Genomic DNA, 26937 nt, shown 5'->3' with positions numbered 1-26937 from the left:
AAGTATTTGTAACTTTGTTATAGCTACAAAAATTTGGAAACGTTAACATTTTTATACCTAAAAGGCTTGTATATTGTATTCTTCAATAATAATAAAAAAATCTAATGAAAGTAAAATATTATTATGCATGATATTAATGATGAACATTAACTGTTTTTAACATTAAACTATAGTTTATATTAACAAAAATAACAACTATTGTTCTCAGCTAAATGTACTTTGAAATCTTGGACTTGTATCCATAACTCGTTTGCCTAATTTTTTTTATTTGGTTTTAAAGAATTACAACTATAGTCGGGAGGGGGGGAATTGAATAAACAAACAAACAAACAAAACAAAAAAGACAAATAAACCGTGACAAACTTAAAGGTTAAATAAAAAATATGAAAATGTTTACAAATAGAGACATTTACATCTTTCTTATTTTTTTAAACATGACATTGTATTTAGGTATTGTTGAACTTCTGATCATAAAATTGAAAACAAAGGCTTATTTCCCCCAAATTTACATTTATGAATACTAAAGTTAGCTAAAAGAAGTAGCAGATTAGTTAAGTAATATTCCTTATTATAAGATTTGTCATAGGAGAAAAAACGAAATAAAACAATTTTAAAGCACAGTTGAAAGCTGGGCGTGATGTGAGCCTTAATAAAAGAAGAGAAATTGGACCAAACACAAAATGAACGAGGACAACTCCAAAACTAATTTGCCTCATCATCCAATGCTTTTTATTATCACGTATTACGTAATGATGAAGTGATTTGGCGTGCCTCGCGCTCAGTGTTTATGCGTGACGTCACGGCATGCTCTCGACGCCCCGCCCCTCGCGTCCTCTCTGTGTTGTTTCCGCATAATTAGAGGAATCTCCGCCCAACCCGATTCCAGCTTGGCTGCGTTGTTTGGGGACAGTCCGAAGATGGCGACGGCCCAGCTGTATTGCGTCTGCCGGCAGCCATACGATGTAAGCCGGTTTATGATAGAATGCGATATTTGCAAGGACTGGTTTCACGGCAGGTAAGGAATGCAACCGTTTCTTCGTCATATGTTGTGTCAGAAAGGCAACAAAAACATCCGCGTATGAAATCCTATGGCACTTCGGATGTCAGTAAGCCGCGCGTTGAGCTCGCTCGCTCGCACTGAGACGATTTCACGCTCTGCTTTGTCAATATTTCCAGGCGTTAATCGCACCCGTTGCCATTTTCATAATGTAAACACTCGTGTGGCGCGTCTGTTAATTCTTTCCTAGCTTCGTTGTTGTTTTGCAGTAACATTTGACTGTTTTTCCATGGCTTGAGCGATCAGAGCAGCGAAAATGGGTTCACTCAGTAGCTTTGTGGCTAGGATTTCAGAGCATCAGCTGACATGAACAACAATGTAGTTTTTTTGTCACTTAAGGAAATAAATGACAGCATTGACATGGATGTTGAAGTCACGTGAGATTGTGTGGCGTCAGACCAGACGCCAAGTGAAGGTTATTAATATTGCACATTTAACTGCAGTTGGGTGCTGTGCATGTCAAAAAGTAAACTATTAGAATGTGATATAAGATGAGATGTAACAAATCAGTAAAATAACATGCAGTAATAATGAAAAAGGAAAACGACTAGAAAAGGAATATGAGTTAAAGCATGATCGAGTGGTGCTGAAACTTGTGAAGTGAACTCGTGCATGATATTTTCCTCTTAAGATTTTGTTTGTTATTGTGGGAAATATTATAAACAGTACAAAACTTAGTTTCTATCACAGAGTTGGGAACAGAAAATAAAACGAGCATTTTAATAGTTTTACATTGTTTGAAATTCACTTTCACCATATTGATCGAACAACATCTGGATATTTTTGATGATTTGGGATTGCTTTATATTTTATGCAGCCTATATTGGGACTTTTATTGCTCTTAGCTCGTAAATTAAATGTATTTGACATCAAGGTTGTTTCTTTGTTGGGGTTTCTGCAGCAGTCAGTCTGTGAAGCGTGAAAAAAACGTGGGGGGTTTCGATGAAAAGTTACACGGGGAATGGGGGGGGGGGGGGGGGGGTGTATAACTAAACAAAGACGTGTGGTTGAGTTTACGAGATCAGACCCTTGCCTATTTCTCTCGTTAAGTGCCTTAAATATGCATTACAGATTGCTTGGAAAGTAGCTTCCAATTTTGGGGGTGGCTAGGTTTAATGGCAGTATTAAATGTAAAAGGGAAAGACACGCTTGTAAAGGAGCGCACCCCCATAAGGTTTCTGTGATTGTTTGGTCTTTTTGATTGACAGCAGGGGTCGGGCATTTAAATCCCCCAGTTATACAAATATGGGCATGTGGTTCCGCCTCTTAAAGGGACAGGTACTGTTTGACGTGTACAGCGTGGAGCTGAAGCTGTGAGAAATGCTCAGGATGAAAACAAGAACGTCGTGCTGCTTGTTTATGAGTGTGATATAGATGTCTGGCACATTTGTTTTTAGTTTACTTGTAAATCTTTACACTAGCGGTCAAAAGTTTGGAATAAAGGGACAAGTGTTTAAATGTTTGTGAAAGTCTCTTCTGCTTACCAAGACTGTATTTATTTAATCAAAATACAACAAAAACACTAATATCGTGACTACTATTACAGTTTAAAAGAACTGTTTTCTGTGTTGATATATTTGTGATTATTCATGTTATGCAAATCTGAATTGTCAGCATCATTACTCTTCAGTGTTACATGCAATTCAGAATTTGAATATGCTGATTTTGTGCTCAAGAAACATTTATTGTTATTGTCAGAGTTGAAAACTGCTTTTCATGTTTCAACTTTTCAGTTTTTGCTGCATAATATTTTTGTGGAAAATGTGATAAACTACCATTTAAAAGTTTTGTGTAAGATAAAAAAAAAAAAAATTCAGCAAGAATGCATTAAATTGATCAATAGTATTAGTGAAGACTCTTGCACTTTCAAAATTTTGGATAAAGGTGTGCGTTTTCCGCCCAAATATTAAACAACAAAAGCTATTTTCAACATAGATTATTATAGGAACTATTATTAACAATTCAGAACCGATGATAATTGAACACCAAATCAGCGTATTAATGACTTCTGAAGTATCATGTGACACTAAAGACTGAAGTGATGGTGCTGAAAATTCAGTTTTAAATTGCATAATAAAATAATACATATTAAAATAGAAAGCGCTTGAAGTTGGGCTGCATTTGTATTGTTAACGCAGGTTTGAATTCAGTTTCTTAATACCAGCATTTCAAAGGCCAATCATAAACCGGTCACAACCCAAATTTCCCACCCTTATTATAGATTATAAATATTTACCATGGTTTTCAAGCATACTTGCATTAATAGGCCTCTGCATTTAAATTGCATGAGATGTTTAGTTTTGCCAAGGGCTTCTGTATCTCTGTATCACAACATTGTGGTGCCCACTGGCACTGTTGATAACACGGGATAATCATATTTGTGGGGTGCGTGGTTGATGTGTTTTGTTCTGATACTCAAAGGTTCAGTGTGTCACCGCTGCCTGCCACCAATGGGATTAAGCTGTCTTACCGGTTGCCCGGGCCTGGCTGTTATCTGGCTCCGTGCACAGCCTGGTTTGGGAGGCAGGATCCACTGGGGGCAGAGGCCTCCGATAATTACAAAACTCCTGATATTCATGCCTGATAGTGACAAGACGCCCTGATGTACAGTTTCAATCTTGCAACAACAAAAAATCCAGCCCATATGTGCCTTACCTACCAGGTGCAGGCCAGTTTTTCAAGCTTTACAGTGACCTTGGAATGTTACCGAATGACTTGTTTAAATGGTTAGTTTATCCTAAGCAAATCCTCTTAAACCAGTTCTGAGGTCTGAGATTCAGTGCCTCTCTGTCTTTTGAATAATGTGTGTATTTGCATGCTTGATGCACGTGCGTGGGTGTGTTTGTAGGAGGAGAAAGATTGATGAAGGCCCCACTGCCCAGAGGCAAGTTCAAAGCCCCATTCATCAACGTCCCTCTGAGGTTGAAAACACTGAGGGGAGATAGATGACTTCTGTCTTGTCAGCCTAGGTTTTTAGTAGGATTGGCCCGGTCGAAAAATCACCCCTGTTTTTGTACGTGACATTAGGGATTCTTAATGATTACAAGTGCTGCTTCACTAGAATATTCATTGGGATAAAATAAAATCGGATGTATTTTCATACATTGTTTTCTGAAAGAAAATGATTTGTATACAGTTACTAAGTTCTAAAATATCTTACATGAATATAAATGCATGATTCTAAACTCCATATCGGTTTTCCATAGTCTTCGGTAACAATATTATTTGAGCCGTTTGTCAGATGGATTTTTCACTGGACGGTTATGATTAACGGCCTTAAGTTGGCAACCTATTGATTTCATGACCATTATCCACTTTATGAATAGACTGGATGATCTCACTGGTCATCTGTCACATTTGCCATAACTAATATGGGCTGTTTCAGTATTTCAATGAATTGAAAAGGGAAAATAGTTAGAGCTGTGGGAATGTCGCCTCAAACCACAGGTCTGGTTTCACTCATCACAAAATACTAGACTCTTTTGAATATCATAAGACACTCCAGTTTGATTATATTCATCATTATGTGACATCATTGATTCAAAATGTGCTATTATTTTACTATTTATTTGTTTTATTGCTGTAGTGAAATGAGTGATTAGCAATGAACAATTATAAATCTGTTCTGCACGTTGGATAGTGGAAACTTGAAAATAATTCATATAAAAAAACAATACAGTACCGTTCAAAAGTTTGTGGTCGATAATATTTTAAAATGTTTTTTTAATGCTTAGCTCACCAAGGCTAGATTTATTTGATCAGAAATACACTAAAAACTGTTATATTGTGAAATATTATTATTATTATTGTATGTAGAATTGTTAGTGTTTTCTATTTTAATATCTTTTAAAATGTAATTTATTCCTGTGATGCTCCAGTCTTCAGTGTCACATGATCCTTCAGAAATCATTCTAATGTGCTGATTTGGTGCTTTGTGGAAACCGTGATAGATTTTTTTCAGAATTCTTTGAATAGAAAGTTCAACACAACAGAATTTATTTGAAATAGAAATCTTTAATAATATTATAAATGTCTTTACTGTCAATGGTGCACAAAAATTGAATGTGTCCTTGTGGAATAAACTATTAAGTAAACTTCTTGAACCCAAACTTCTGAATGATGGTTTGTCTCTAGTTTAAACGGTAAGGCTCTATGCTATTTTTAATGGCAGTTGCAGTCTTGTTTATGTTTTGATCTCCAAACAAAGGTGAGAGTTTGCAGCACAGTTGCGTCTGGAGGAAGTGCCCTGCTCTTGTTGGGGTTATGGTCTTGGCCAAGCTTGTGGGTTTGAAGCAGTAAAGCCTAGTTTCCTATGCTAAATGCTGCTTCCTGTGCTCATTACTCTCAGGGGCTTGCCTGCGTTTAAAACAGACAGTCGGTTTCTTCACAAAGAGACATAAAGTAGGAGAGGGAAAGGCTTTAGTTTATCTTTCTTTGCCCTCATTTCGTGTTATGTTTCCTGCTGCTTCACTGTCTGTTGGCTGAGCTTTTTTTTGCACACAGTTTCCTCCCTGACTTCCCTCAGCCTGGCTTAATTTAGCAAATGAGTGCAGCCACACATCAAAACGGTGTTCTTTGCAGTGAAGATCTGCTTTGCTAACGCAAAGGGTGTAGGTTCACCTCACAATCCTGCTCAGCCACTTTATCTTGCTGTTCTATCATTATGCCCTGAAGCAAAGCTCTTAACCCTAGTTTATTCCAGGGAGTCTTTGCAATTAGAGTGTTGTAGGTCGCACAGGATGAAAAGTGTCTGCTAAATGACGAGTAACTCAAGATTGGGACTGATGGATGCGGGAGTTCATTGTCAGGTTCTGCTTTGACACTCAACTCGGAAACCCTACACTTCCACATCATAATTAGGGACTCTATCAATTAAAGTCAAGTGAATGAGCTCATTTTGACTTGTTTACCCAGCCGCATGTCATTCCAAATTTGTACGACCTTTTGTTTCTTCCATAGAATACAAAAGGAGATGTTTAGCATCTCACGCTCATAAAGGAGTGGTCAATCCTTTATGATGGCTTTGGTGACGAAAAGACCAAAATGTAAGTTGTTCACTTTTATTGTATAGTAAAATCTCAGATATTATGCTATACGTTGCATTTGTGATCCACAGGAGAAAGGAAATCAGCAAAGATGAGGGTGTGTGAAGGATCACTGAATGAGAAGGAAATTAGACTAGAAATAACTAGATGGAAATTTAATTTAATTTATTCTAAATTTTATCTAAAGCTTCACTGAAAAAAATACTGTGGAACGCTTGCTTCTGTGGAACACAAAAGAAGATATTTTTTTCAATGGGATCCAATGTGGTTTGGTTCCCAATGTCTTTCAAAATAACTGAAGAAGAAAGATAGTCATACTGGTTTGGAACAGCATGAGGGTGAGTAAATTATGACAAAATATTCATTTTTGGGTGGACTATCCCTTTAAGAAACATTAAGTGGAAAATTGGAAAATTCTGAATGGTTAAATTCCTTGATTCCCATCCCTAATTCCTTAGTAGCACAAATCAAGAACAGTTGTGATGGACTGAATAGACATATTCCTTGAAATTCTCCACATTTTCATGCATGCTTTAGTAAGCAAGGAGGCCTCAGGCTCAAACCATAGTACAAAGTGGGATTCTGAGAGCGTAATGGGATCTATGGCTTACATACTGTGAATTCTGCCTGTGAACTTGCCATCACCATGGAGACTCTTTTCATCCGCTTGCAGTCTAGGTGAACGATTGGTTAAGCCTTCAGGAGATCTCATTGGTTGTGTTTGGTTTATGCACTTATGATGACTCCTTCAAAGGAGCCTTCAAGTATCTTCCATCGTTCTTCTACTAAATCCCTTGCTAGGATCTACATTAGTCCTGACAAGCCACAAGAAACCAGTCCTCACCCATTATCTCAGGAACCATCAGAAATGTATTGCACTCTCATTGGGGGCCCCATGGGTACTTCTCTAAAAACGTGGCATTGACAAAAATGGCTACATCCTCTTTTTGTTTGCCTAGACTTGTTCCATCTCCTGACTTCCACTGAGTAATGACTATCTCCATTCAGGCTAAATGGCAGGTCAAAAGAGCTCAGTGAGGAACGTCTGTTGTCTGAACGTTCTTCAACCGTGGCTGCTCAGTTGCGCTCTCATGTCTTTTGAGTCCAAATCCCAACATCTTTTTAGGGCTTAAAGGCTATTCCACGGACAAGCAGATTTATGATATTGATGGAATGGAGCCCAGAGTCTTGTTTGTGTTGTAATTTCTCCAGTCAATAAGCTTTTAGTCAAAGGATCATCCAGTATGGCCATCTAGAACATTATCCCAATGTTAATGTTGTTTTTGTTGTGACATGCATCCTATTTAGACAAAAGATTTGGACAGATGCAGTGACATTCTATTTCCCGTGAGGATCCCCCCCCCCCCCCCCCCCACTCCTCACAAAACAACATGCAATACCAGTGCAACAGCGTAAGCCTTGGCAATGAGTAAATGCAATAGCCTGGTAATATTTAAATGAATAAAATAGCACTGAAACAAACAAGTTCAATACTGCATCTCTCATACTTTAATGCTATTATCATATTTCACACTAAGCCACCCACCGGAGGATGAAAAGTGCACGGTTTAGCAAGTCTCATGAGGCTTTGTGGAATTTGTTTGTGGCGATATTATGGTTGTTGGCTTGCTCGTCTGTGTTAACAGGGAAACTCTAATAGTGGAACACAAAGCTGAATGATGGATTTATTCTCAGATATTTCCAAACCAGAATTAAAGGAAAGAAAAAACGTATTAGATTCATGGCAAGCTGCCATCTAGGACATCATGTTTGACTGATTTGGCATGCAAATAATGCAATATGCACACAAATATTGGGTAAAATAGTAAATTTATTATTTTTATTGAATGAATTTTAAATATTTAAATATAAACGTTTCTCTTGTCTTGTCTGCCATCTTTGATTTTATTTTTTGAGCTTTTTCTGCTGGTCCCCTTTTCAAATATATTTCTATGTAATTTAGAAACTATATATATGGTAAACTATATTAATAAATGCCATAAAACTAGTCAATTGTTAGTTCATGATACCTAATTTAATAATTAATGGTAACGAATTTGAACTGTTGTAAAGTGTTACTGTTTGTTTATGCATATGTCGATTCATATTTATATATAAATGAACAACAAGCATTGATTAAAAACATCAAGACTTAACAATAGCACATACGCTGTCATATACTCATTATTTTTTAACTTATTTCAAAATGCTTTTAAGTAATAAATGTCTTGTTTTTATGTTAGTATTTGACAGCAACACTCGATTATTTCATCACCATTATTTCATCATTTAACTCTCCATAGCAGAAACTTGCCAATAATATTGCACTTCATATTTTCTTTGGCTGTTGCATCATGCTCTCTTTCTGCCTGAATCTTCTTGTTACGCTAGCAACCCACCAGTCTCTCGTGATGTAAGCTCTCTTGTGGCCTGAACTCATTCAGATTCAGAACTCAAGCAGTCTTTTTTTTCTTTTCTCCCTCCCAGTGCTGTTCTTTTCTCCCATCTTGCTTGGCAACAGATGAATGTTTTAGCATCTGTTATCGTGGCTCAAAAACTCCTGAGTCAAATCTGTTTTAGTGACACAGTGTTCTTCACCACATATTATTCAGATAGAGTAGGAGTCAAACTTTCTCACGGATTTGAGGAGAGAGCCAGTGTGTTGTCCAACAGTAGGTCAAGAACTGAGGCGGTGTGATGTAATGATCTCCATGAGTCACTTCCTGCATGTCCTTTTTGGTTGTCTCATCTCAATCACGAGTGTGAGAGTCTGAAGGAAACCAAGGGAAGGAAAGTTCTTGGCCGGCATTTGCAGTGGCAGCTAGCTTTTTGTTTGTCCTGGGTCCTTTGAGGAAAAAACGTATGTAGATGTTGACGTGGTGCACTCGCTTCCGACTGATCCTTCATTTTCATTTTATAAAACGTCCCCTCATGCCACTCCAAACCAAGCTGGTGAGCATCCTGTTCAGTTAATCCAAATGCTATTGGTACTTTCATGTAATCGAACGTGATCCAGACGTGCAAATGGGATTCGATAGCTTTTTGTGTAATGTAAACATACTTCAAAATGTCTTTTTCTATTCCACAGAAAAAAATAAAGTTCTACAGGTTTGAAACGACATGAGGGTGATTAGGATAAATGATGTCAGATTTTTTATTTTGTTTTATTCCATTTACTCAAGATTATTTTGGAAGAACTTGTACACCTATTTAAAAAAACAGAACACAATCATTAGAATAAATTATGAAAAAATAAGAAAGAAATATATATATAAATAAATAAATAAATATAGATATATTATATATTATATAATAATAATATTTTATATATATATATATATATATATATATATATATATATATATATATATATATATATATATATATATATATAATTATTATTAATAATTTAATACATTTTTTATTTATTTATTGTATGACCAACATATTGCTGCAACAGCTGCCAAACAGAGCTAAAGAAGTGTCACATTTGACTTAAACAGTACACATTTGCTTACATTACCTAAAATAAGGAACAAGGATACAATAAACACTAAGTCAGAAATCATATTGTGCTAGAAGCGTAGAGGATTTCACTAATAAGTTTCCTGAACAACAATCATCTGACCCAATTCCTTCACCACTTTAAATGATACATAAATCATTTGAAACAAAAAAACAAAAAAAAGCACTGAAAACATGTCATGTTTTAATAGGACTGTAACTTTGTTTTGTCTGGCAGCTAATGTTGTTAATAATGTGAGAAAAAAACAATAAAACCCACATTTTCCCAGTAGGAAGGCTAATTTCAATCTTTTGATGTGGACACAGCCATTGCCACTCAAATGCCACTGTTTCCCACACTGGTTTCCAACATAAACATACTCCCCTCCCCCGTTCACCTCATGTCTCGTGCCCTGGAGCCCAACCAAATGTAACCTCAGATCTGGAGCTGGGCTTGTCTGGGGTTAAACATAATCGACCGTAGATGACCCAGTCTGGTGTTACTCTCCGGTCACTGCAGAATCTGTTAAATCTTTGGGATTCAACGAGGTTGCTAATCAAGGCTACTAGGTTTGTTTTAAAAGCCATGGTGCACCACATGCAGATTGTTTGTTATATTGCAGTGTCAGACTTTTTCAGGTTACTTCCAGCTAGTCTAGCGTTCTCCACGTGAAGCCCTCATTGTTTGGAGCACTTCACTCTGGGTAACGTAACACTCAAACCAAGGAGTTGGCGAAATTGCTTTCTTTGGCAACATCGAGCAAAACCTGAGCCAGAGAAGTGTGCACGGCCTTATTACCTGCCTGGCTAATGAATCTCCACACGATGCCAAGAGCTAGCTTGTCAAATGACTTCCTGTGAAACAACATGCCTTTAAGCTAATTGGAGTGTGCAGCTGGAAGTGGAAAAATTAAGAAGTGGGGCAAAGGGGTTTTGAGCGATAAGATGCCTGTTGGCAAAGCTACCGAGCACGTGTTTAATAAGCTCCATCTGCAAGTGTGAGTCAGTTTGCATATTGTTATATAGCACAAGATCCTGTCCTCCTTCCTCAAAGTAATTCCACTGGCTAAGACTGGGTAATCATTGCATTATTAGAAATCATGAAAATTTGCTATTGCTAATATGCTTAAAACATTTTTTTTTTTTATGGAATAATGATGATGAAAATTCAGCTTTTGCATAGCTGTTTGGAGGGCTATGGCTGCATATTGACTTTGGCTTAACTTGCATCAAGGATTCATTAGTCATTGATTGCACATACAGTATCCCCAGAAAACAATTTTGTGCATTCAAAGAATTAATTTGTTTATGTTTGTTTTCTTGCAGCTGTGTTGAGGTAGAAGAGCACCATGCTGTGGACATTGACGTTTACCACTGTCCCAACTGTGACGTCCACTACGGACACTCCCTGAGTATGTATCCACTTTTTTTGACTGTTAGATTCTATTGGTTCACCCTTACCAGTAAATTGAAATTAAGATCCTCAGATTTTTCAATTTTGTGTTTGGAATATGTTACCAACCTAATTATCTGATGAAGACATAAACTGGTTTAAGAGGATGCTGCTCATGTCTGGTCACTGTGATCAACAAGCATGTTATGGCATTGTGGTAGTATAGTAATGACTGCGATTATTGTTCCGAGGCCAGACGTATTGAGTTCTCTCTGCCTGATTTTACAGTGAAGAAGCGGAGCAACTGGCACAGACACGACTACACTGAGCCAGATGACGGCAGTAAGCCAGTGCAGGCTGGCACCTCTGTGTTTGTGCGGGAGCTACAGGCCAGGACCTTCCCTAGGTATGTGTGCCAATTGTGGGACACCAACACAGTCACGACAAAGCACTCCAGCGCTTGGTGCCACCCATGATGCCACACAATTCACATGGGCACAGCCAATGCACTTCTTTGAAGACCGCTCATTGTGGCAGTGGCCTGAACAGTTTTATTGTAATGACTTTTTTTTTTCAGTCATTATTCAGTCACAAGCTTTGCATCTATGGAGTTGTAAACCACTGCAATTGAATAATTGAGTCAGTAACTTCAATCAGTTTGATCTTTTTTTTTTTTTAGACCTTTTCATGTAGACCAAATCGTTTTATTTATGCATTGGACATTGATACTTCTCTCATGAACAGCTTTAGCATATTCAAGATTTTCAGTGAACAACACATTTTTTTTATATAACAAACTGTTTCAATTTTTGTCTGAATAGTTTATACTTCATGTTACTCACGCTCTTTAATCAGTAATTATCCTGTGTTTTACTCTGCAGTGGAGATGAGATCTTGCAGCAAATGCAGGGCGGTCAGGTCACCCAGAGGTATCTGGAGAGACATGGCTTCCGCTATCCCATCGTTGTAACCAAAATGGAAGGGCTTGGTCTCCAATTACCTCCGCCGGATTTCTCCGTCAAGGATGTAGAACGCTACGTTGGTAAGGAGGGCGATGAGTTACTATCATCCTCTTAACGCTTTTTCTTCCACCTTTACCCATTGTGCTCCACATCATAGCACTGAGCAGCAGCACTTCATGGGTTTAAATATTAATTCCATTAAGAGTTGTCTTCATGTAATGGAGTTGCATTACAGTCCATCCACTGCGGGGATCAGATGCTAATCTTAGGTGAGTCAAATGGGTCTAACCTTTTAGCAAACATTAATCAACCCATAATGAAGTAATTGTGTAGATAAAAGTGGTGTACCTTACACCAGCCTAGAAGGCCTCATCTCATTGAGAGTCTGGTCTTTATAGTGTCCGATTACACAGCCGCTATATCTTTCCCACTGAGCTTTGTCCGTAAAGTTTAGGTTACAGCTCACTCCTCTACCTCTCACATTTGTGATAACATATTGTTATCATGATACACACAGCGATCAGCTGAGCTTTGTCCGTCCATTTGGGTCCTGGAGGGGTGCCTGTAGCCCACTGGGAATGAAAGTGTGATTATATTGCACTTACTATGAGGCTACTGCCACACCTTCTGGTGTCTGTCAGGCCACTGCTAATGTTTTAGCCCTTTACCAGCCTGCTAAGTTTCTTTAACTTTAACAAAATTAACGTTTTCATTTGAAAACTAGAACCAATAATAACATTTTGGTAATTAAATGAAGGTAATTTAACTTTTTATGCTGTTCGAGGTGCTGTGTACTCAGGTGATCTATTAAACCGTAGTTTTTTTAGTAACCAGCTGGACAAATTTGACATATTGCTACTCTATCGTCATTTTTGGTCATGGTGAAGTGCGTCCACTTTGCTGACTTGTTGGTGGCATTCAAAAGCTGAAAAATGCTGCCTTCGGAGGATGCATTCTAAGGAAGGAAGGCATCAAGGCACATCCGAATCCAATGTTAGCCTCACTTCCTGTCGTTTTTGAAGGCAGCATAGATGTATCCTTTGTTGCCTATGATATCTCTCAATCCTGTGTGACTGTTGAGCTAAAAAAATAAATATGGCAAATAAATATGAAAGTTGCGGGTGGTGGTCAGTTTGTGCGTAAATGTATGTTTTTGACTTTTAAAGGGATACTCCACTTTTTTTGGAAATAGGCTCATTTTACAACTCCCCCAGAGTTAAACAGTTGAGTTTTACCATTTTCGAATCCATTCAGCCGATCTCCGGGTCTGGCAGTACCACTTTTAGCATAGCTTAGCATAGATCATTGAATCGGACAGGACCATTAGCATCTCTCTCAAAAAAATGACCAAAGAGTTTCGATATTTTTCCTATTTAAAACTTGACTCTTCTGTAGTTACATCGTGTACTAAGACCGACGGAAAATGTAAAGTTGCGATTTTCTAGGCTGATATGGCTAGGAACTATACTCTCATTCCTGCGCAATAATCAAGAAACTTTGCTGCCATACCATGGGTGCAGCAGGCGTAATGATATGACGCAGTGCCTGAAAATAGGTCTAATAGTTCCTAGCCATATCAGCCTAGAAAATCGCAACTAATAAATATAAAAATATCGAAACTAATATCGGTCATTTTTTTTGAGAGAGATGCTAATGGTCCTGTCCGATTCAATGATCTATGCTAAGCTATGCTAAAAGTGGTACTGCCAGACCCGGAGTTCGGCTGAATGGATTCGAAAACGGTAAAACTCAACTGTTTAACTCTGGGGGAGTTGTAAAATGAGCCTATTTCCAAAAAAAAAGTGGAGTATCCCTTTAATGTTATTTCTAGCAAGAAATTACTATTATAGTAATTAAATATTCGCTTAGTTGTCACCAAAGCCCACTCTATTCTAGATCATTAAACCGTTCCAATGCCTAGAAGTCTGTTTAAAATATGTTTTGTGAGGTGCCTTCGTGCGTCGCCTTCGTGCGCAAACGCTGCCTGCAAAATCATTGCCTGATAAGACTGCAAGGCAAGAAGGCAGCAGCCTAAGCTTGGTTGTGCGCACAAAATAACAGTTCACCGGATTAAGTGCTCTTTCACTCAATGATTTCAGCCCTTCAAAACTATCACTAATATTGCTGTATATACACTTCCCATTCTTTTCTGGTCTATGTGCAAGAGATTGTGATGTGCTTTTTAGCATTCGTAGCATAAAGCTAAAAACGTTAAATTTGAGAAGTGTGAGGAAATCTGTAGACTGACGCTATGCCAGCCAAATATCTATGTATGTAGTTGAATTGCTTGATGAATGTTCAAGTTAACTGCAGTGACGTTATGTCTGGGGAAATGCACTAAAAGCTCTAGCTTTTGTCTTTAATGCACTTTTGACAGGATAGCTGCCCAGCTAATTCAGTTACTTCAGTGGGCAGCTTGCTTGCATGGCTCCCTAGCCAGCGAAATCGAACATTGTGGGTTTTTCCCCCATTGCCATTTGCTTGTAATGAAGAACCGCACTATAAGCCTGCTTTTGTGAAAGCCGCTTTTGTCCCACACTGCTTTGGGTACATTTTATGTCTCCATAACTATAAAAAATGTTTGTTGTTACTGGTTAAAAGGAGTAATTAATGGCATAAATGTTTTAAATTATGCACATATAAACGCATATTACTGTCTTGTCGCTTGGAGTGTCTGTAATATATATTTTTTTAATCTAACCCATATTTGTTGTTAGCACCATTGTGGATTTGGAACCATAAAGGATCCAATAGACATTTTTATTGGCAGTGTTTGCAAGTCATGATCCCAGAACAGCAGTAAAGGATCTCTTCATGGTCTACTTTGTAGGATGAGTTTCCTTCTGGCTTGGTACACTAGGGTGCCGTTTGTGTACACAAGCACCAGCTGTCCTGCTCAGTGTTTGAGGTTTTTCCCAGCAGCTTTCTGGTGGGTTTTGATGTTCTGCCTGCCATTTGTCTTTCTCACAGTTATAAACATCAGCTGATTTCTTGTTAAGAAACATCAAATAAGATCTTTCATTGTAGCTTTGGTGGAGAGATGGCCTTATTTGAGGACAATGGGAAACTTTTTAGTACCAAGAGTCTGGTCATTTGACATGATGGTCATTTAAAATATGATTTATGGCCATTTAATGATGTTGATTATTGCAATTTATCCCCGTTGAGTTTGTTTGGGTAATGATATTTGTTGTAGTAGTCTGTTCCTTTGATGCCCACTCATGCACATCACTCAATTTGCTCCCTTTGCTTATAGGAGGTGACAAAGTGATTGATGTCATCGATGTGGCCAGGCAAGCGGACAGCAAGATGAAACTGAGCGCCTTTGTGAAGTATTACTACAGCCCTCAGCGGCCGAAAGTCCTGAACGTCATCAGTCTGGAGTTTTCAGACACCAAGTTAGTATTGTTTGAAAGCGACTAATTTGCAATTACTGACAGATAACACAAAGGTGCCTTTTTTGAGTGCAGAAAAAAAACATGTATTTAGATGACAACTTGAATGTCTTGCACTCAGGATGTCAGAGCTGGTGGTGGTCCCCGATATCGCTCAGAAGATGTCTTGGGTGGAGAACTACTGGCCTGATGATTCTTACTTTCCCAAGCCGTTTGTGCAGAAGTACTGTTTAATGGGTGTGAGGGAAAGCTATACCGACTTCCATATTGATTTTGGAGGCACATCTGTGTGGTACCACGTCCTGTGGGTAAGTTTGCATCACAAAACCTTTGATCTTTCTATTCATTAGAGATTCCTGAAAAAAAATATATATATATCACAGGTTCCACCAAATGAATGTTTCTGGAACAGTAAAGAAGGATCATGTAACACTGAAGGCTGGAGTAATGATGCTGAAAATTCAGATTTGCCATCACAGGAATTAATTACATTTAATTACAATTAAACTGTATTAAAATAGAAAACAGTTGTTGTTGTTTATTCATGATTTCATACTTTTTTATATATATATATATATATATATATATATATATATATATATATATATATATATATATATATTATTTTTTTATTTTTTTTACAGGGTGGGAAAAAAGTCATTTTAAATTGTAATAATGTCACAATATTACTCTTTTTACTGTATTTTTGATCAAATAAATGCAGCCTTGTTGCACATAAGAGACCTCTTTCAAAAACTAAAATTATTACTGACCACAAACTTTTTAAAGGTTTTTCAAAAACAAATTTGCTGAATTATATGACGACAACTAAAATGAGTGATGATCAGTGACTTATTAATTGCCTTACCTGTAGGGGGAGAAGATCTTTTACTTGATAAAGCCGACCCCGGCCAACCTTGCACTATACGAGGAGTGGAGTTCATCCCCGAACCAGAGCGAAGTGTTCTTTGGGGAGAAAGTGGACAAGTGCTACAAGTGTGTCGTGCGGCAGGGAACAACACTTCTGATTCCAACGGGTTAGCATTATTATTTCTTTTTGGGCACATCAGTTTTATTTATTTATTTTATTTTTATGGTGCTATTCAAATAAAATACAATAGCATAATTGGAATCATTCCACAATGGTTCCACAATAAATTCTATTATACTATAGTAACTTTGAAGTGTATGTATTTTTCTTTCTTTTTTTTTAATTACAATTAGGTCATCCTAAGGTACTTTAAAGGGTACCTATTATGCCCCTTTTTTACAAGAAGTAATATAAGTCTCTGGTGTTCCCAGAATGTGTCTGTGAAGTTTCAACTCAGCTTTCTTCTTTCAGACGAATACAATCGGAGTTATATTAATACACACCCTGACGCTTACGAGCTTTATAATGGCAGTGAATTGCAACCAAACAGATTGAAGCTCAAAGTGCATCCATCCATCATAAACGAACTCCACACTACTCCGGGGGGTTAATAAAGGCCTTCTGAAGCAAAGCGATGAGTTTGTGTAAGAAAAATATTCATATTTCAAACTTTATTAAGTAAAATAACTAGTTTCCGGCCAAACAAACATACGGATTTGACTTAAGTGTAAAGTGTAACTTATGCAAGTAATGTGACGTACTGCTGATATTTACACTACCCCATGACGCACTACGCTACTTCTGACTTCATAAGTTGCGCATTAGGTGCAAGTAGACTGCGTTTGGCCGGAAGCTAGAATTTTACTTTGTTACGTGTTAAATATGCTCATCGCTTTGCTTCAGAAGGCCTTTATTAACCCCCCGGAGCCATGTGGAGTTTGTTTATGATGGATGCACTTTTCTGAGCTTCATATCGATGGTTGAAATCCACTGCCATTATAAAGCTTGGAAGAGCCAGGACATTTATTAATATAACTCCGATTGTATTCGCCTGAAAGACGAAAGTCATATACAACTAGGATGGCTTGAGGGTGAGTAAATCATGGGGTAATTTTCATTTTAAAGTGAGCTACTCCTTTAAATCCAAAAATGCTGATCTTCCCCACCCCTTTTCCAGAAGAGGGCTGAGCCTTTACACATCATGCTTCAGATTCTCTGCAACAAACAAACCTGGGGAATCTCACGCAGCTAAATTGTCAGTAGCGGTGTTCAGCCTTATATGTTTGAACCGGAGTCGGACACCGATGAAGAGACTCCGGAAGAAGTTGCAACGTTTCTGAATGGTTAATTGTTTATTTTATGTAGTTGTTGTGGAGTTAGCTTTATTCAACTTATCGATTAGCATCTTCTGACATGATCATCTATAAATTGTTGTACAGGTGCTCATGTGGAAACTGTAGTAGCATGTTGGTATCGATCCATCTTTGATAATCAACTTTTGTGCAAATCCTGCATTGAACTGGCAAAAACTAAACCTTTCACATTGAAGGAGAAAAATGAAGTCTTACGTTTGTCTGAGGGTTTATTAGCGACACACGAATGTTGGAGCAAGAGGAACTGGTATTCCACTTACTGTTGAGCAGCTGTCTTTTAATGGTGGTTCCACAGGAAGGCCAGGGCTGATTTGTGTTTTTTGTTTCAGGTTCAGATGTAGCAGGAATGAGCAGCCACTCTTACCACCCAGAGAGACACATGAATCTTAGCGACACATCTTATCCAGTATATTGTTCATTAGTGAAGCTCCACAGCCTTTTTTGAGTTACAATACAAACATCTAGTGTATCATCATCATGACTTCATATTATATATGAAGTCAAATGATAGGGTATATATGGGTGGCATCATAAATCTGAACATTTTATGAAACCACACTCAAAATGAGCAGGTCATGAGAATACATGGTCTTAAATGAATCTGGTTCCCAGCTGTGTTGATGGCACAAGCAGACCGGTTTAAAACTTTCACATCGCCCTGCTGTGAGACAGACTTCAAAAGTCCTTCAAAAGCTACGATATGAAAGTTGCTCATTGTCGGGGCTCTGCCTCTGAATCTGATGTATATTTATGCTTTCCCACACTTCGCATGTGGCCTATATGTTGAAGCGTAGACAGGAAGTCGTGGATGTAGTTGACAGACTGGTTGTTTGGTGGGCTCTGCAGGCTGCAGTGGTTTTGAAACACTCTGGGGGTTTGATTCACCTCAGAAGATCTCAGTTAGCCGTATAATCATGGCCCACCCAGCAAACGTATGTGAACTTTTGCTTGCCATTTAAAGTCCTGTACATTTACTGCATTTACACTGTTTGTTGTAGGAGCATGTTGGTAAAGTTTGAACTTAGAGGGACATATCAGTGGATTTTGTGAAATTGGTCTCTCGGTCCAGCTTTGCTGCACACCGGATATGAACGGCTTACTGTTGGCTAGAAAGGGACAGCTGCAGTTCAGACCAGATGTCTGAATGTGTCTGCATCTGTCAGTCAGCTGTTGACACACTCTTGACCTCTCTTGCAGGATGGATCCATGCAGTTCTCACCTCTCAGGATTGCATGGCTTTCGGTGGGAACTTCCTCCACAACCTCAACATAGGCATGCAGCTCAGGTGAGCGAGTGCTTTCACTGCTTTCAATTGGAGTGCTGTTGCTTCTGTTAGTCTTGATGGTGTCTCTTAAAAGTTGACCAAGACATTTTGCAGATATACATTTTCTTTGTTCCATTGATTACATTGTCTAATATTTTTGTGTTTTTCATATCAGCATATTGGTTTCTGAGTTGTGTACGTGTTGTGGCTCAAGTGTAACTACTTATGTCCTCATATTAGGTGCTATGAGATGGAGCGGCGTCTGAAGACTCCAGACCTCTTTAAGTTTCCTTATTTTGAGGCCATTTGCTGGTTTGTAGCAAAGAATCTGCTGGAGACTCTCAAAGGTACGTCGTCTTAAATCACTCAGCATGTCAATACAGGGCACTTAAATCATTGGCGTGCTGCCACTCCATTCCCTGGTGTCCATCCTAATTGTCTGTTTATTGTCTGTCGTCAGAATCACGAGAAGATAACTGCCTGCCTCCAGAATACCTGATCAAGGGAGTGAAAGCTTTGATAACTGCACTGAGGAACTGGCTAAAGAGAGAGGTGAAGGAAATTCTTATCACATAAGAAACTGCATCATGGTATCAATTCTGTCATGTCAGCAGCGAACCGTACCCCAGACTACCGTTTTTATGCGGACTCTGGGTACGGTTCACAGGTGCGCACCCGAGTTCGGAAAACAGCGTTTACATCTTTTAAACCAACCAAAGTCTGATGTCAATTGAACCCGGGTGCGCACCAAAAGTGCTAGTGTGAAATCACCCTTAAAACAACTTAACTCTAAAACCACCTGCAATCATCCCATTGTACATTGTAATCTCTGATTAAATAATGAGGGCAAGGGGCTTCCCAAAAGGGTCGATATCTGGTGTCAGTGGTACTGGGTAAGAACCTGAGTTTGTTCTGTGACACAAACCCCTTATTGTCTACCATGTGTGCCCATTTGCCCAGGTCACAGAGCCAGCCAGCGAGGTCCCTGACCATATCAGACCCAACCATCTCATTAAAATGCTCACTAAGGAAATCCAGTACCTTGAGGTAAGCCAGACGGCTTGAAACCATGGCCATACACAGGCTTTTAGAAATACAGAGGTCTGAAAACTGAGCTTGCTTGGGGGGGGTTTGGGTTGGATTTCGATTCTCCTGATCTACATATGTGCATTTTAAGTAAACCTAAAATGTAAAGTGTAAAATGGTCTTATTACGAATCAGTTTGTGTCGTCTAGTGTTCTTCAGTTTGAGTTGTTTGAACTTGAGTTGTCGTATTTGATCTCACAATGCTGTTTTAAACACTCAAGGAGTATCAGAATGGGAATTGTGGAAGCAAGCCAATGAAATTTCAAGGAAGCTCTGTGTGTCCTTCCACGCGGTCGGCACACGAGAGAGGGTCTCACGCGCGCAGGAACGCCAGACGTCTTCGTGACCACCACCACCACCACCACCATCATCATCATCACCACCATCATCATTCTCACAACCCTAAAGTTCCTTCCAACCTTGACATCTTCGAACAGCACACACAAGAAGTTTTAAAAAGACTTGAGATGGGTCCTTATGAGGAGGTAATTGGGATTTATGAATACCATAAATGCCTTTCAGGCTAATCTATCTATAGGGAATCATTTTCCTGAACAATTGTCTTTCAGGATGCCACCTTTAACCAGAAGGTCAACGGCAAGTTCAACAAGGTCTCTACGGCCTCAGCTGCAATGGCAGAGCGGAGTTTGGACACTGACTTGCGACTGGTATTGTGCAATGGACGTATAGTCAGGTAAACCACATTAACCTATGATGATTATCACACATTAGTCAGTAATTGCAATAATTGTAGCACTTAAAATCACCACATTACCCAATACAAATGACTCATGCTGGCTTTCATGATGGTGTTAAATTTAGAAGGATTATGTAAGGTAATAGTCATTTTAGCACTCTACTTGCAGTTGCAATGTTTTTCTTGTCCTATTTTGGCTTTTTATGGTCATAAAATATTGGGAACACCTTCAAGTCCCTTTTCCCCCTCCGACTGTCCACACAGAGATAACAGGCAGCATGTTGCTGAAAAAAGACCAGGGTTAAAGGAAGAGGAGGACTTCAGAGATGTGAAGAGGGATTCACTCAAGATTAAACTAGTACCTAAAGAGGAGGAACAGGAAGTGGATATTCGAATGAGTGAGGATAAGCATCATCATGTAGCCAGAGAACTGACATCCTTTACAGGTACCCTCAAAAAGTGTCAAATTCAACCCTGCAATTTTATTCACAATATTCACAAAAGTTTTCAAATATATTTTAGTAAATATTGTGTACATATTTTTTTTCTTCAAGCAATTTTGTGTGCTCTAATTAGTGTTATTTGAATTAGCTTTTCTTTTTTATATATTATTTTATAAATTAACATTAATTTTATAATAATATATTTGTTGTATTATCGGTTTTAATGTTTTTTTTTATTTTAATTTTTGTAATTTTGTTATGTGCTTTAGTCTGTTATTTTTATTTTTTATATTAAGGTTTAATTATTAAGTGTTAGATTTAGTTAACGATAATAAGCCTAGCTCTAATCACAAGCATCAGCCATGTTAAAACAGTTGTGCACGAAATCTCATTGATATTTTTGTCCCTGCCAGTAATAAGGAGCTATGTTTTCCACAGATCTTAGTAAACAAGAGAATTCAGATCTCAGGAACAGAGAAATGGTACATTCAGACATCTCATCAGACTCTGAATCAGAAGCGGAGTTCACTACACGGGTATGTTGCCATTTCCCTTCATGCACAGGAAGAGCATAAAGTCCAAGTTTAGGTTTAATCTGCTCTTCTTATCCATGCAGAAAAAGAACTGCTCTGAGGAGGAATCTGAAAGCTCTTCAGAGGAAGAGGAGGATGAAAAGATTAGGAGGAGTGGAGATGATCAAAATGAGGCCAAAAGTTGCTCCGGCTACTACAAGGAGTCCAGGCAAAGACTTGACCGTTTTGAGAAATGTCTTAAAAGGTGAGAGCTGGTTTTTAGATGCCTGACATTGTCACAAGACGACAAAATGCTGGGATTTTAGGGTTGTGCGTGTGTAAAACTAGATCTCAAATCACATTTGCAGTGAGTCTGCTACCTCGCCAAGCAAAGAAGAGGATGCTATCCAGGGAATGCTGTCTATGGCAGGGCTGTTGTATTCTCACCAATCAGAAGATCCCAGCAGTTCACAGGAATCCTGGTGGTCCCGAAGCAACCATCACTCCCCTGACTACAGTAAGACTTCATGAGAGTTTTTTTATCGCTAAACGGCTTATTTTTTTCCCCTGTAACGTATTGTTATCTTGATAAATATTGCATGTATTCTTTTTCAATTATCAGGTAAAAAGGAGATTGCGTCAGGAGAGGAGAACCAGGATTCAGACAGCAATTCTTCACAGGTAACTTCTCAATGAGTTTTATTAAATATTTGCATACGTCTGTAAACCCAATCTTAATCTGGCATACTGTTTAGAGTGTATCAGTCATGTTCCAGAAGTAAAAACTGTAATTAAACCTTTAAAAACAGACCTATTGTGAACTCTGGGGTTGTTAATTAATGGTATATGCCTTTGTTTAAGCCATCTGTTTGCATCATTTAACCTTATTTTTAAAATAATCGTGTTTAAAGTGGAATTCGTGGTGAAAACTACATTACCCATGATGTTGTAAAAAATTCCACCAATCAGAGAGTTCCACCAATCAATATATATTTTGCAGTTAACTTAAAATAGTGTTTCTATAGGTGTAATCAACAACATAAAATGGATAGTGTAATATTTCACCATAGTTTTATTCCGATTGTCATTCGCAGGGCTACATGGGATTGTAGTTTTTCCCTCACTAATGCCGTTAATTACACAAAAGGTCTTTTGTCTCTTCGTCCTATTTGCATAAACGTTTTTGCTTCAAATCAAAGTTTGTAATGTTGTGATTTACCTGGTAGCTAATTGGTTTTGCTTGTGGCTTATAATGCTTTAACAAAGACTGTATATATTCACATAAATTAAAATTAGTTTTAATTTGAGAAATTAACTAACAAAAAAATAATTAATATTTTATTTGATACTAATTTATGCATTTATTCAAAATAGAGGGCACATAAATGTGGCCACCGTTTCAATCTTTTCTTTTTTTTTTCTTTTTTTTTTTAGGAGGGATTCCGGGAGCGGGAGCATTCAGAAGGAGGATGTCAGGCCAAACTCATGCATAGGATCCAGGAACACAAGAACTTCATGGACAGCCAGGGCAGTGGCAGCAACAGCAGCAGTGAGGCGTGGAGCAGTCGCACACACTCCCCAGCCCATGGGGAAAGCCTTACATTGGGCTACCAATACTGTGAGACATCCCTGTCGCCACCCCTGCACCCGTCCAAGAGGCCTGCCTCAAATCCCCCACCAATCAGCAATCAGGCCACCAAAGGTACGCCATTACCATTTTCTCTGCAGATTAAACATATTAGAAAGTCTTTTTACTTCCGGTTTTGTATGCATTTATTTAGTTAGTTAGTTAGTAGGGGTGGGAAAAAAATCTATTCGCATATGAATCGCCAACCTGATCTCACGGCAATTCGTAACAATTCAACGAGGTGGCTAATTCGTACGAATTCATACGACCTCACTCGTACGAATTAGTACGATTTTTGCTAAATCGTACATATTTTACGAATTGCCCAATTGGTATGAATTCATACGAATGACCTACCCCTGACCCCGCCCCTAAACCTACCCATCACGTGGGTTTAGACAAATCGTACAAATTCGTACGAATTCATACGAATTCTCCACCTTTTTATCACTCGTACGAATTCGTACGAATTGGTCATGAGATAGTGTTGGAATCGCGATTCTATCTTCTGATGATTCTCATCGATTCTCAAATTTAAAAAAATCGATATTCTAAAGTGTTGCATAGAAGCAAATCGGATGTGTATCAGTATATTAGATCCATGCATTAGTTCTTAAATGGACAGCAGCCTAATAAACTGTAGCCAATGATGTTAATTTAAAAAAAAATCTGAAAATCACTCACTGCTTTTGACTGAATCACTTTTGTATCTTGATTATGAATCAATTTATATTTAATTCAGACAGTGAAGACTATACAGTGTTTTATTTTTACATTTGATTATTCAATTTCTGTAGTATTTCTTAAGACATGTTAAATAAAACTAGGCTACTGTACCTGAAAAACTTTATTTAATTTGTATATTTTTTTCAGTTTTTTCTATCTGTCCTATTGTTTGTTTATTATTTGCAAAAGTTTTTATTTTTATTTATCTACAAAGTAGTTTTTCTATTTGTCTCAGGGCTGCCTTGCTTTATTACAGAAGACTCACATGTGCAATGATTGCAGTCAGCTTAAATAATATATATTTAATAATTTAATTATTATTTTTCTTTTCTCTTTCTTGTAGGTAAACGTCCTAAGAAAGGCATGGCTACAGCTAAGCAGCGACTGGGCAAGATTCTCAAATTGAGCAGACACAACCCCTTCTTTGTGTAGTACTAGTGATGGGATGCTGAGTCTGCATGTTAAAGGTGACAGGGTATAAAGTGTGTTTGGGTTCAACACATTTGGTCATAAACTTCGTATTGGCTACCAATCAACCCGAAGCTTCAGAATGATCTGAAAAAGCGCTTTGCCCAACATGGTTTCCTAGTTTTGCTAAAATACATCCAAATGATCAATGTCACTGAAAGGAAATAAGACAGAAAACATCCCTTTTTAAGGCTTTTGGTTCTCAACGATTGCATCAAAATCAGGTTTTCGAAGCTGAAAGCAAAGACTAGCATGCTGCCAGGCTGCTTCCCACAACTAAAAACACTTCACTTCAATGATGTATGCCTTAAACAAGGCGGCAATTGAGTGATGAACTGATTTCGTAAAGGTGCTTGACTTATTTTTTTTATTTTTTTTGTCTTCTCATTTTGTGATTGCAACAGACTTTTCCTAGCAAATTACTGCCTAAAGACAAAATTCCCCAAGGTTGATCGCTTGAACTACCTGACCTGTCAATCAAAATGTTCTCAAGTTTTAAGAGAAATGAAAGAAAAAAAAATATTTTTTTGTCAGCATTTGTATTCATATTGGCATATTTTGTATTACAAGCTAAGTAGTGAGGGGATAGTTTAACTATATTTGGTCCTCTGTTGCCACCTAGTGGACATCCGGAGACTGACTGTTTGAAGCTATCATTTAAATGGGTCACGTGACAACACATTTTCCGTTAATTTATTCCCTTTTTTATGTTGGTGCTTGATTTTTCTTTTTTCCTATACTGTTAGTAAATTACATATTTATTACTGATGAAAGAGAACAATTTATTTCACTAAGCATTTAGGGAGATTTGCTGTTCTTTGCATCTGTTTTGAAACCTGTTTCGATATTTGTGGTCGTACAGACATTTGTGCACGAGCTCAGACATTTTTCAAAATTTCAGGTGTATTTGTATTTCATTGTGGGTAAGAACAAAATGTGTTGTGTAATAGGAAGCCAATATTTAATCAAAAAACCTGCCCAATATAGTCCCATTATGTTAGTCTTTTTTCAAAACGTTTGAAAGTTTGTTTTTTTTTGTTTTTTTTTTTATCTGTACCGAATCAGTAATGCCACCTCCTGTTATTTGGCTGGTTTTTACTGTTATTCTAAAGATCTGATTTCAGAGATGTGTTTTTGTTTCCAGAAGTATAAAGTTCAGCTGCCTCATCAATTTCTAAAGCATTGAAACACTGTTTGAACTGGTGCTGTGTATAGTGAGAAAACGAGACGTTTAAGACGGCCGCGGAGCGTGGGAGAATGTTTACCTTTTTTACGTTGAGATGTATTTGGCTACACGTCTTTTTACAAAGAAACGAAAAGAGTATTTATTTTTGTAAAATAAGTCTTAACAGAGAGAGTTTTTTTGCAATTGTACCAACAACGTCTATCGAAATATGGCGATAGCCTGGCGTTTTGTAAGATATGTGTGTGATTTGGAGGTAGTTTACTCTGGTTCTGTGTGAAAGACCTCAGGTAATTGTTCACGCTCAAGGTTTTGGATTCCCTTTGATGAATGCCAAATAATGTAATTATAAAAGTCAGGTCTTGCTTTCAATTGTGGTGTCCCGACAGCAAAAAGAGCTGTTTTATTTAATCTTATATGAAAATTTCTTGATCCCCATGAAAGAAAATCTCATCCTTTTGCATTCCCATTTTGTTTAAAACATTCACAGCAACTTCAACATAATCTACAAAGCTCTTCAGGCAATAACACACATTCCAGAAGCTTCCAGGAACTTTTCTGATGGATTTCATTGACTTGCTGAGGTACAAGTACAGCAGCTCAGGGCTCACATATGGACTGTTTTTCTGACAAATTATTCCAAGGGCTTCAATCAACCCAAAGCTGGACCGAATTGAACAGGTGATTACAACCAGCACAGTATTGCTACTGTATGTCATCTTCCAATGTTTTTATGATGGTTTATCGTGGGCTACGACGCTCAAGCATTGTGTTTTGATCCATTAGAAGATAAAACCACAATGTCATTAATGTAGCACCTGTTGTTTTCCCCCTCGATAAGATCCTAGTTTGTTATGGTGCTATTTGTCTGACCAGGATTTGGGCCAAAGTGCAGATTGGGGGATTGGAGGAGCTTCTGTGTCTATCAAAAAATGGCGCACTGCACTAACCATGTCCTGCATTAGCTATGTTACACTACACTGTTTTGAGTTTTTTTTTTTTATTGTTGCTGTTTTCTTCAACACGATGATTATCTAAATGTGCTTGATAACTTGCTGGCCTGCAGGCAGGGTTTGTACCATGCAGTACTTGTACAGTATTTATTTGGCATTCTCGGTTGTTTTCCATTTTCTGGTCTTGTAATCAATTACTTGTTTGTTTATGGTGTGTCCCTTCTCATTTTCAATGCATTCAACTGTTTGAAAATTTTTATATGGTTGTATGATTTTGTTTAATATTTTGTGACACTGTAATCCACAGCTAAGTCTCTTTAAATTGAGATTTTCAGATTTACAATGTGGCCTGTACATATTAAAAGTTTTACGAATGAA

The 26937-nt window shown here is 37.9% G+C and overlaps 1 protein-coding gene across 1 annotated transcript; it reads left to right on the top strand.

The window, feature by feature from the left end:
* The first annotated feature begins 798 nt into the window (after positions 1-798).
* kdm7ab (lysine (K)-specific demethylase 7Ab) lies at positions 799-26937 on the top strand. The gene is made up of 20 exons (XM_084094721.1): positions 799-1015; positions 10933-11018; positions 11288-11405; positions 11881-12041; positions 15218-15359; positions 15478-15664; positions 16231-16393; positions 18798-18885; positions 19105-19211; positions 19325-19416; positions 19825-19911; positions 20172-20435; positions 20520-20644; positions 20912-21093; positions 21529-21626; positions 21707-21867; positions 21971-22119; positions 22225-22283; positions 23037-23304; positions 24299-26937. Exons 1-20 carry the CDS (start codon positions 918-920, stop codon positions 24385-24387), a joined length of 2724 nt encoding a protein of 907 aa, XP_083950847.1. The 5' UTR covers positions 799-917; the 3' UTR covers positions 24388-26937.

The sequence above is a fragment of the Abramis brama genome (genome assembly GCF_963993115.1).
Source record: "Abramis brama genome assembly, chromosome: 20".
NCBI classification, from domain to species: domain Eukaryota; kingdom Metazoa; phylum Chordata; class Actinopteri; order Cypriniformes; family Leuciscidae; genus Abramis; species Abramis brama.
The sequence above is the reverse complement of the archived record's forward strand: the minus strand, read 5'-3'. Positions and strand labels throughout refer to the sequence as shown.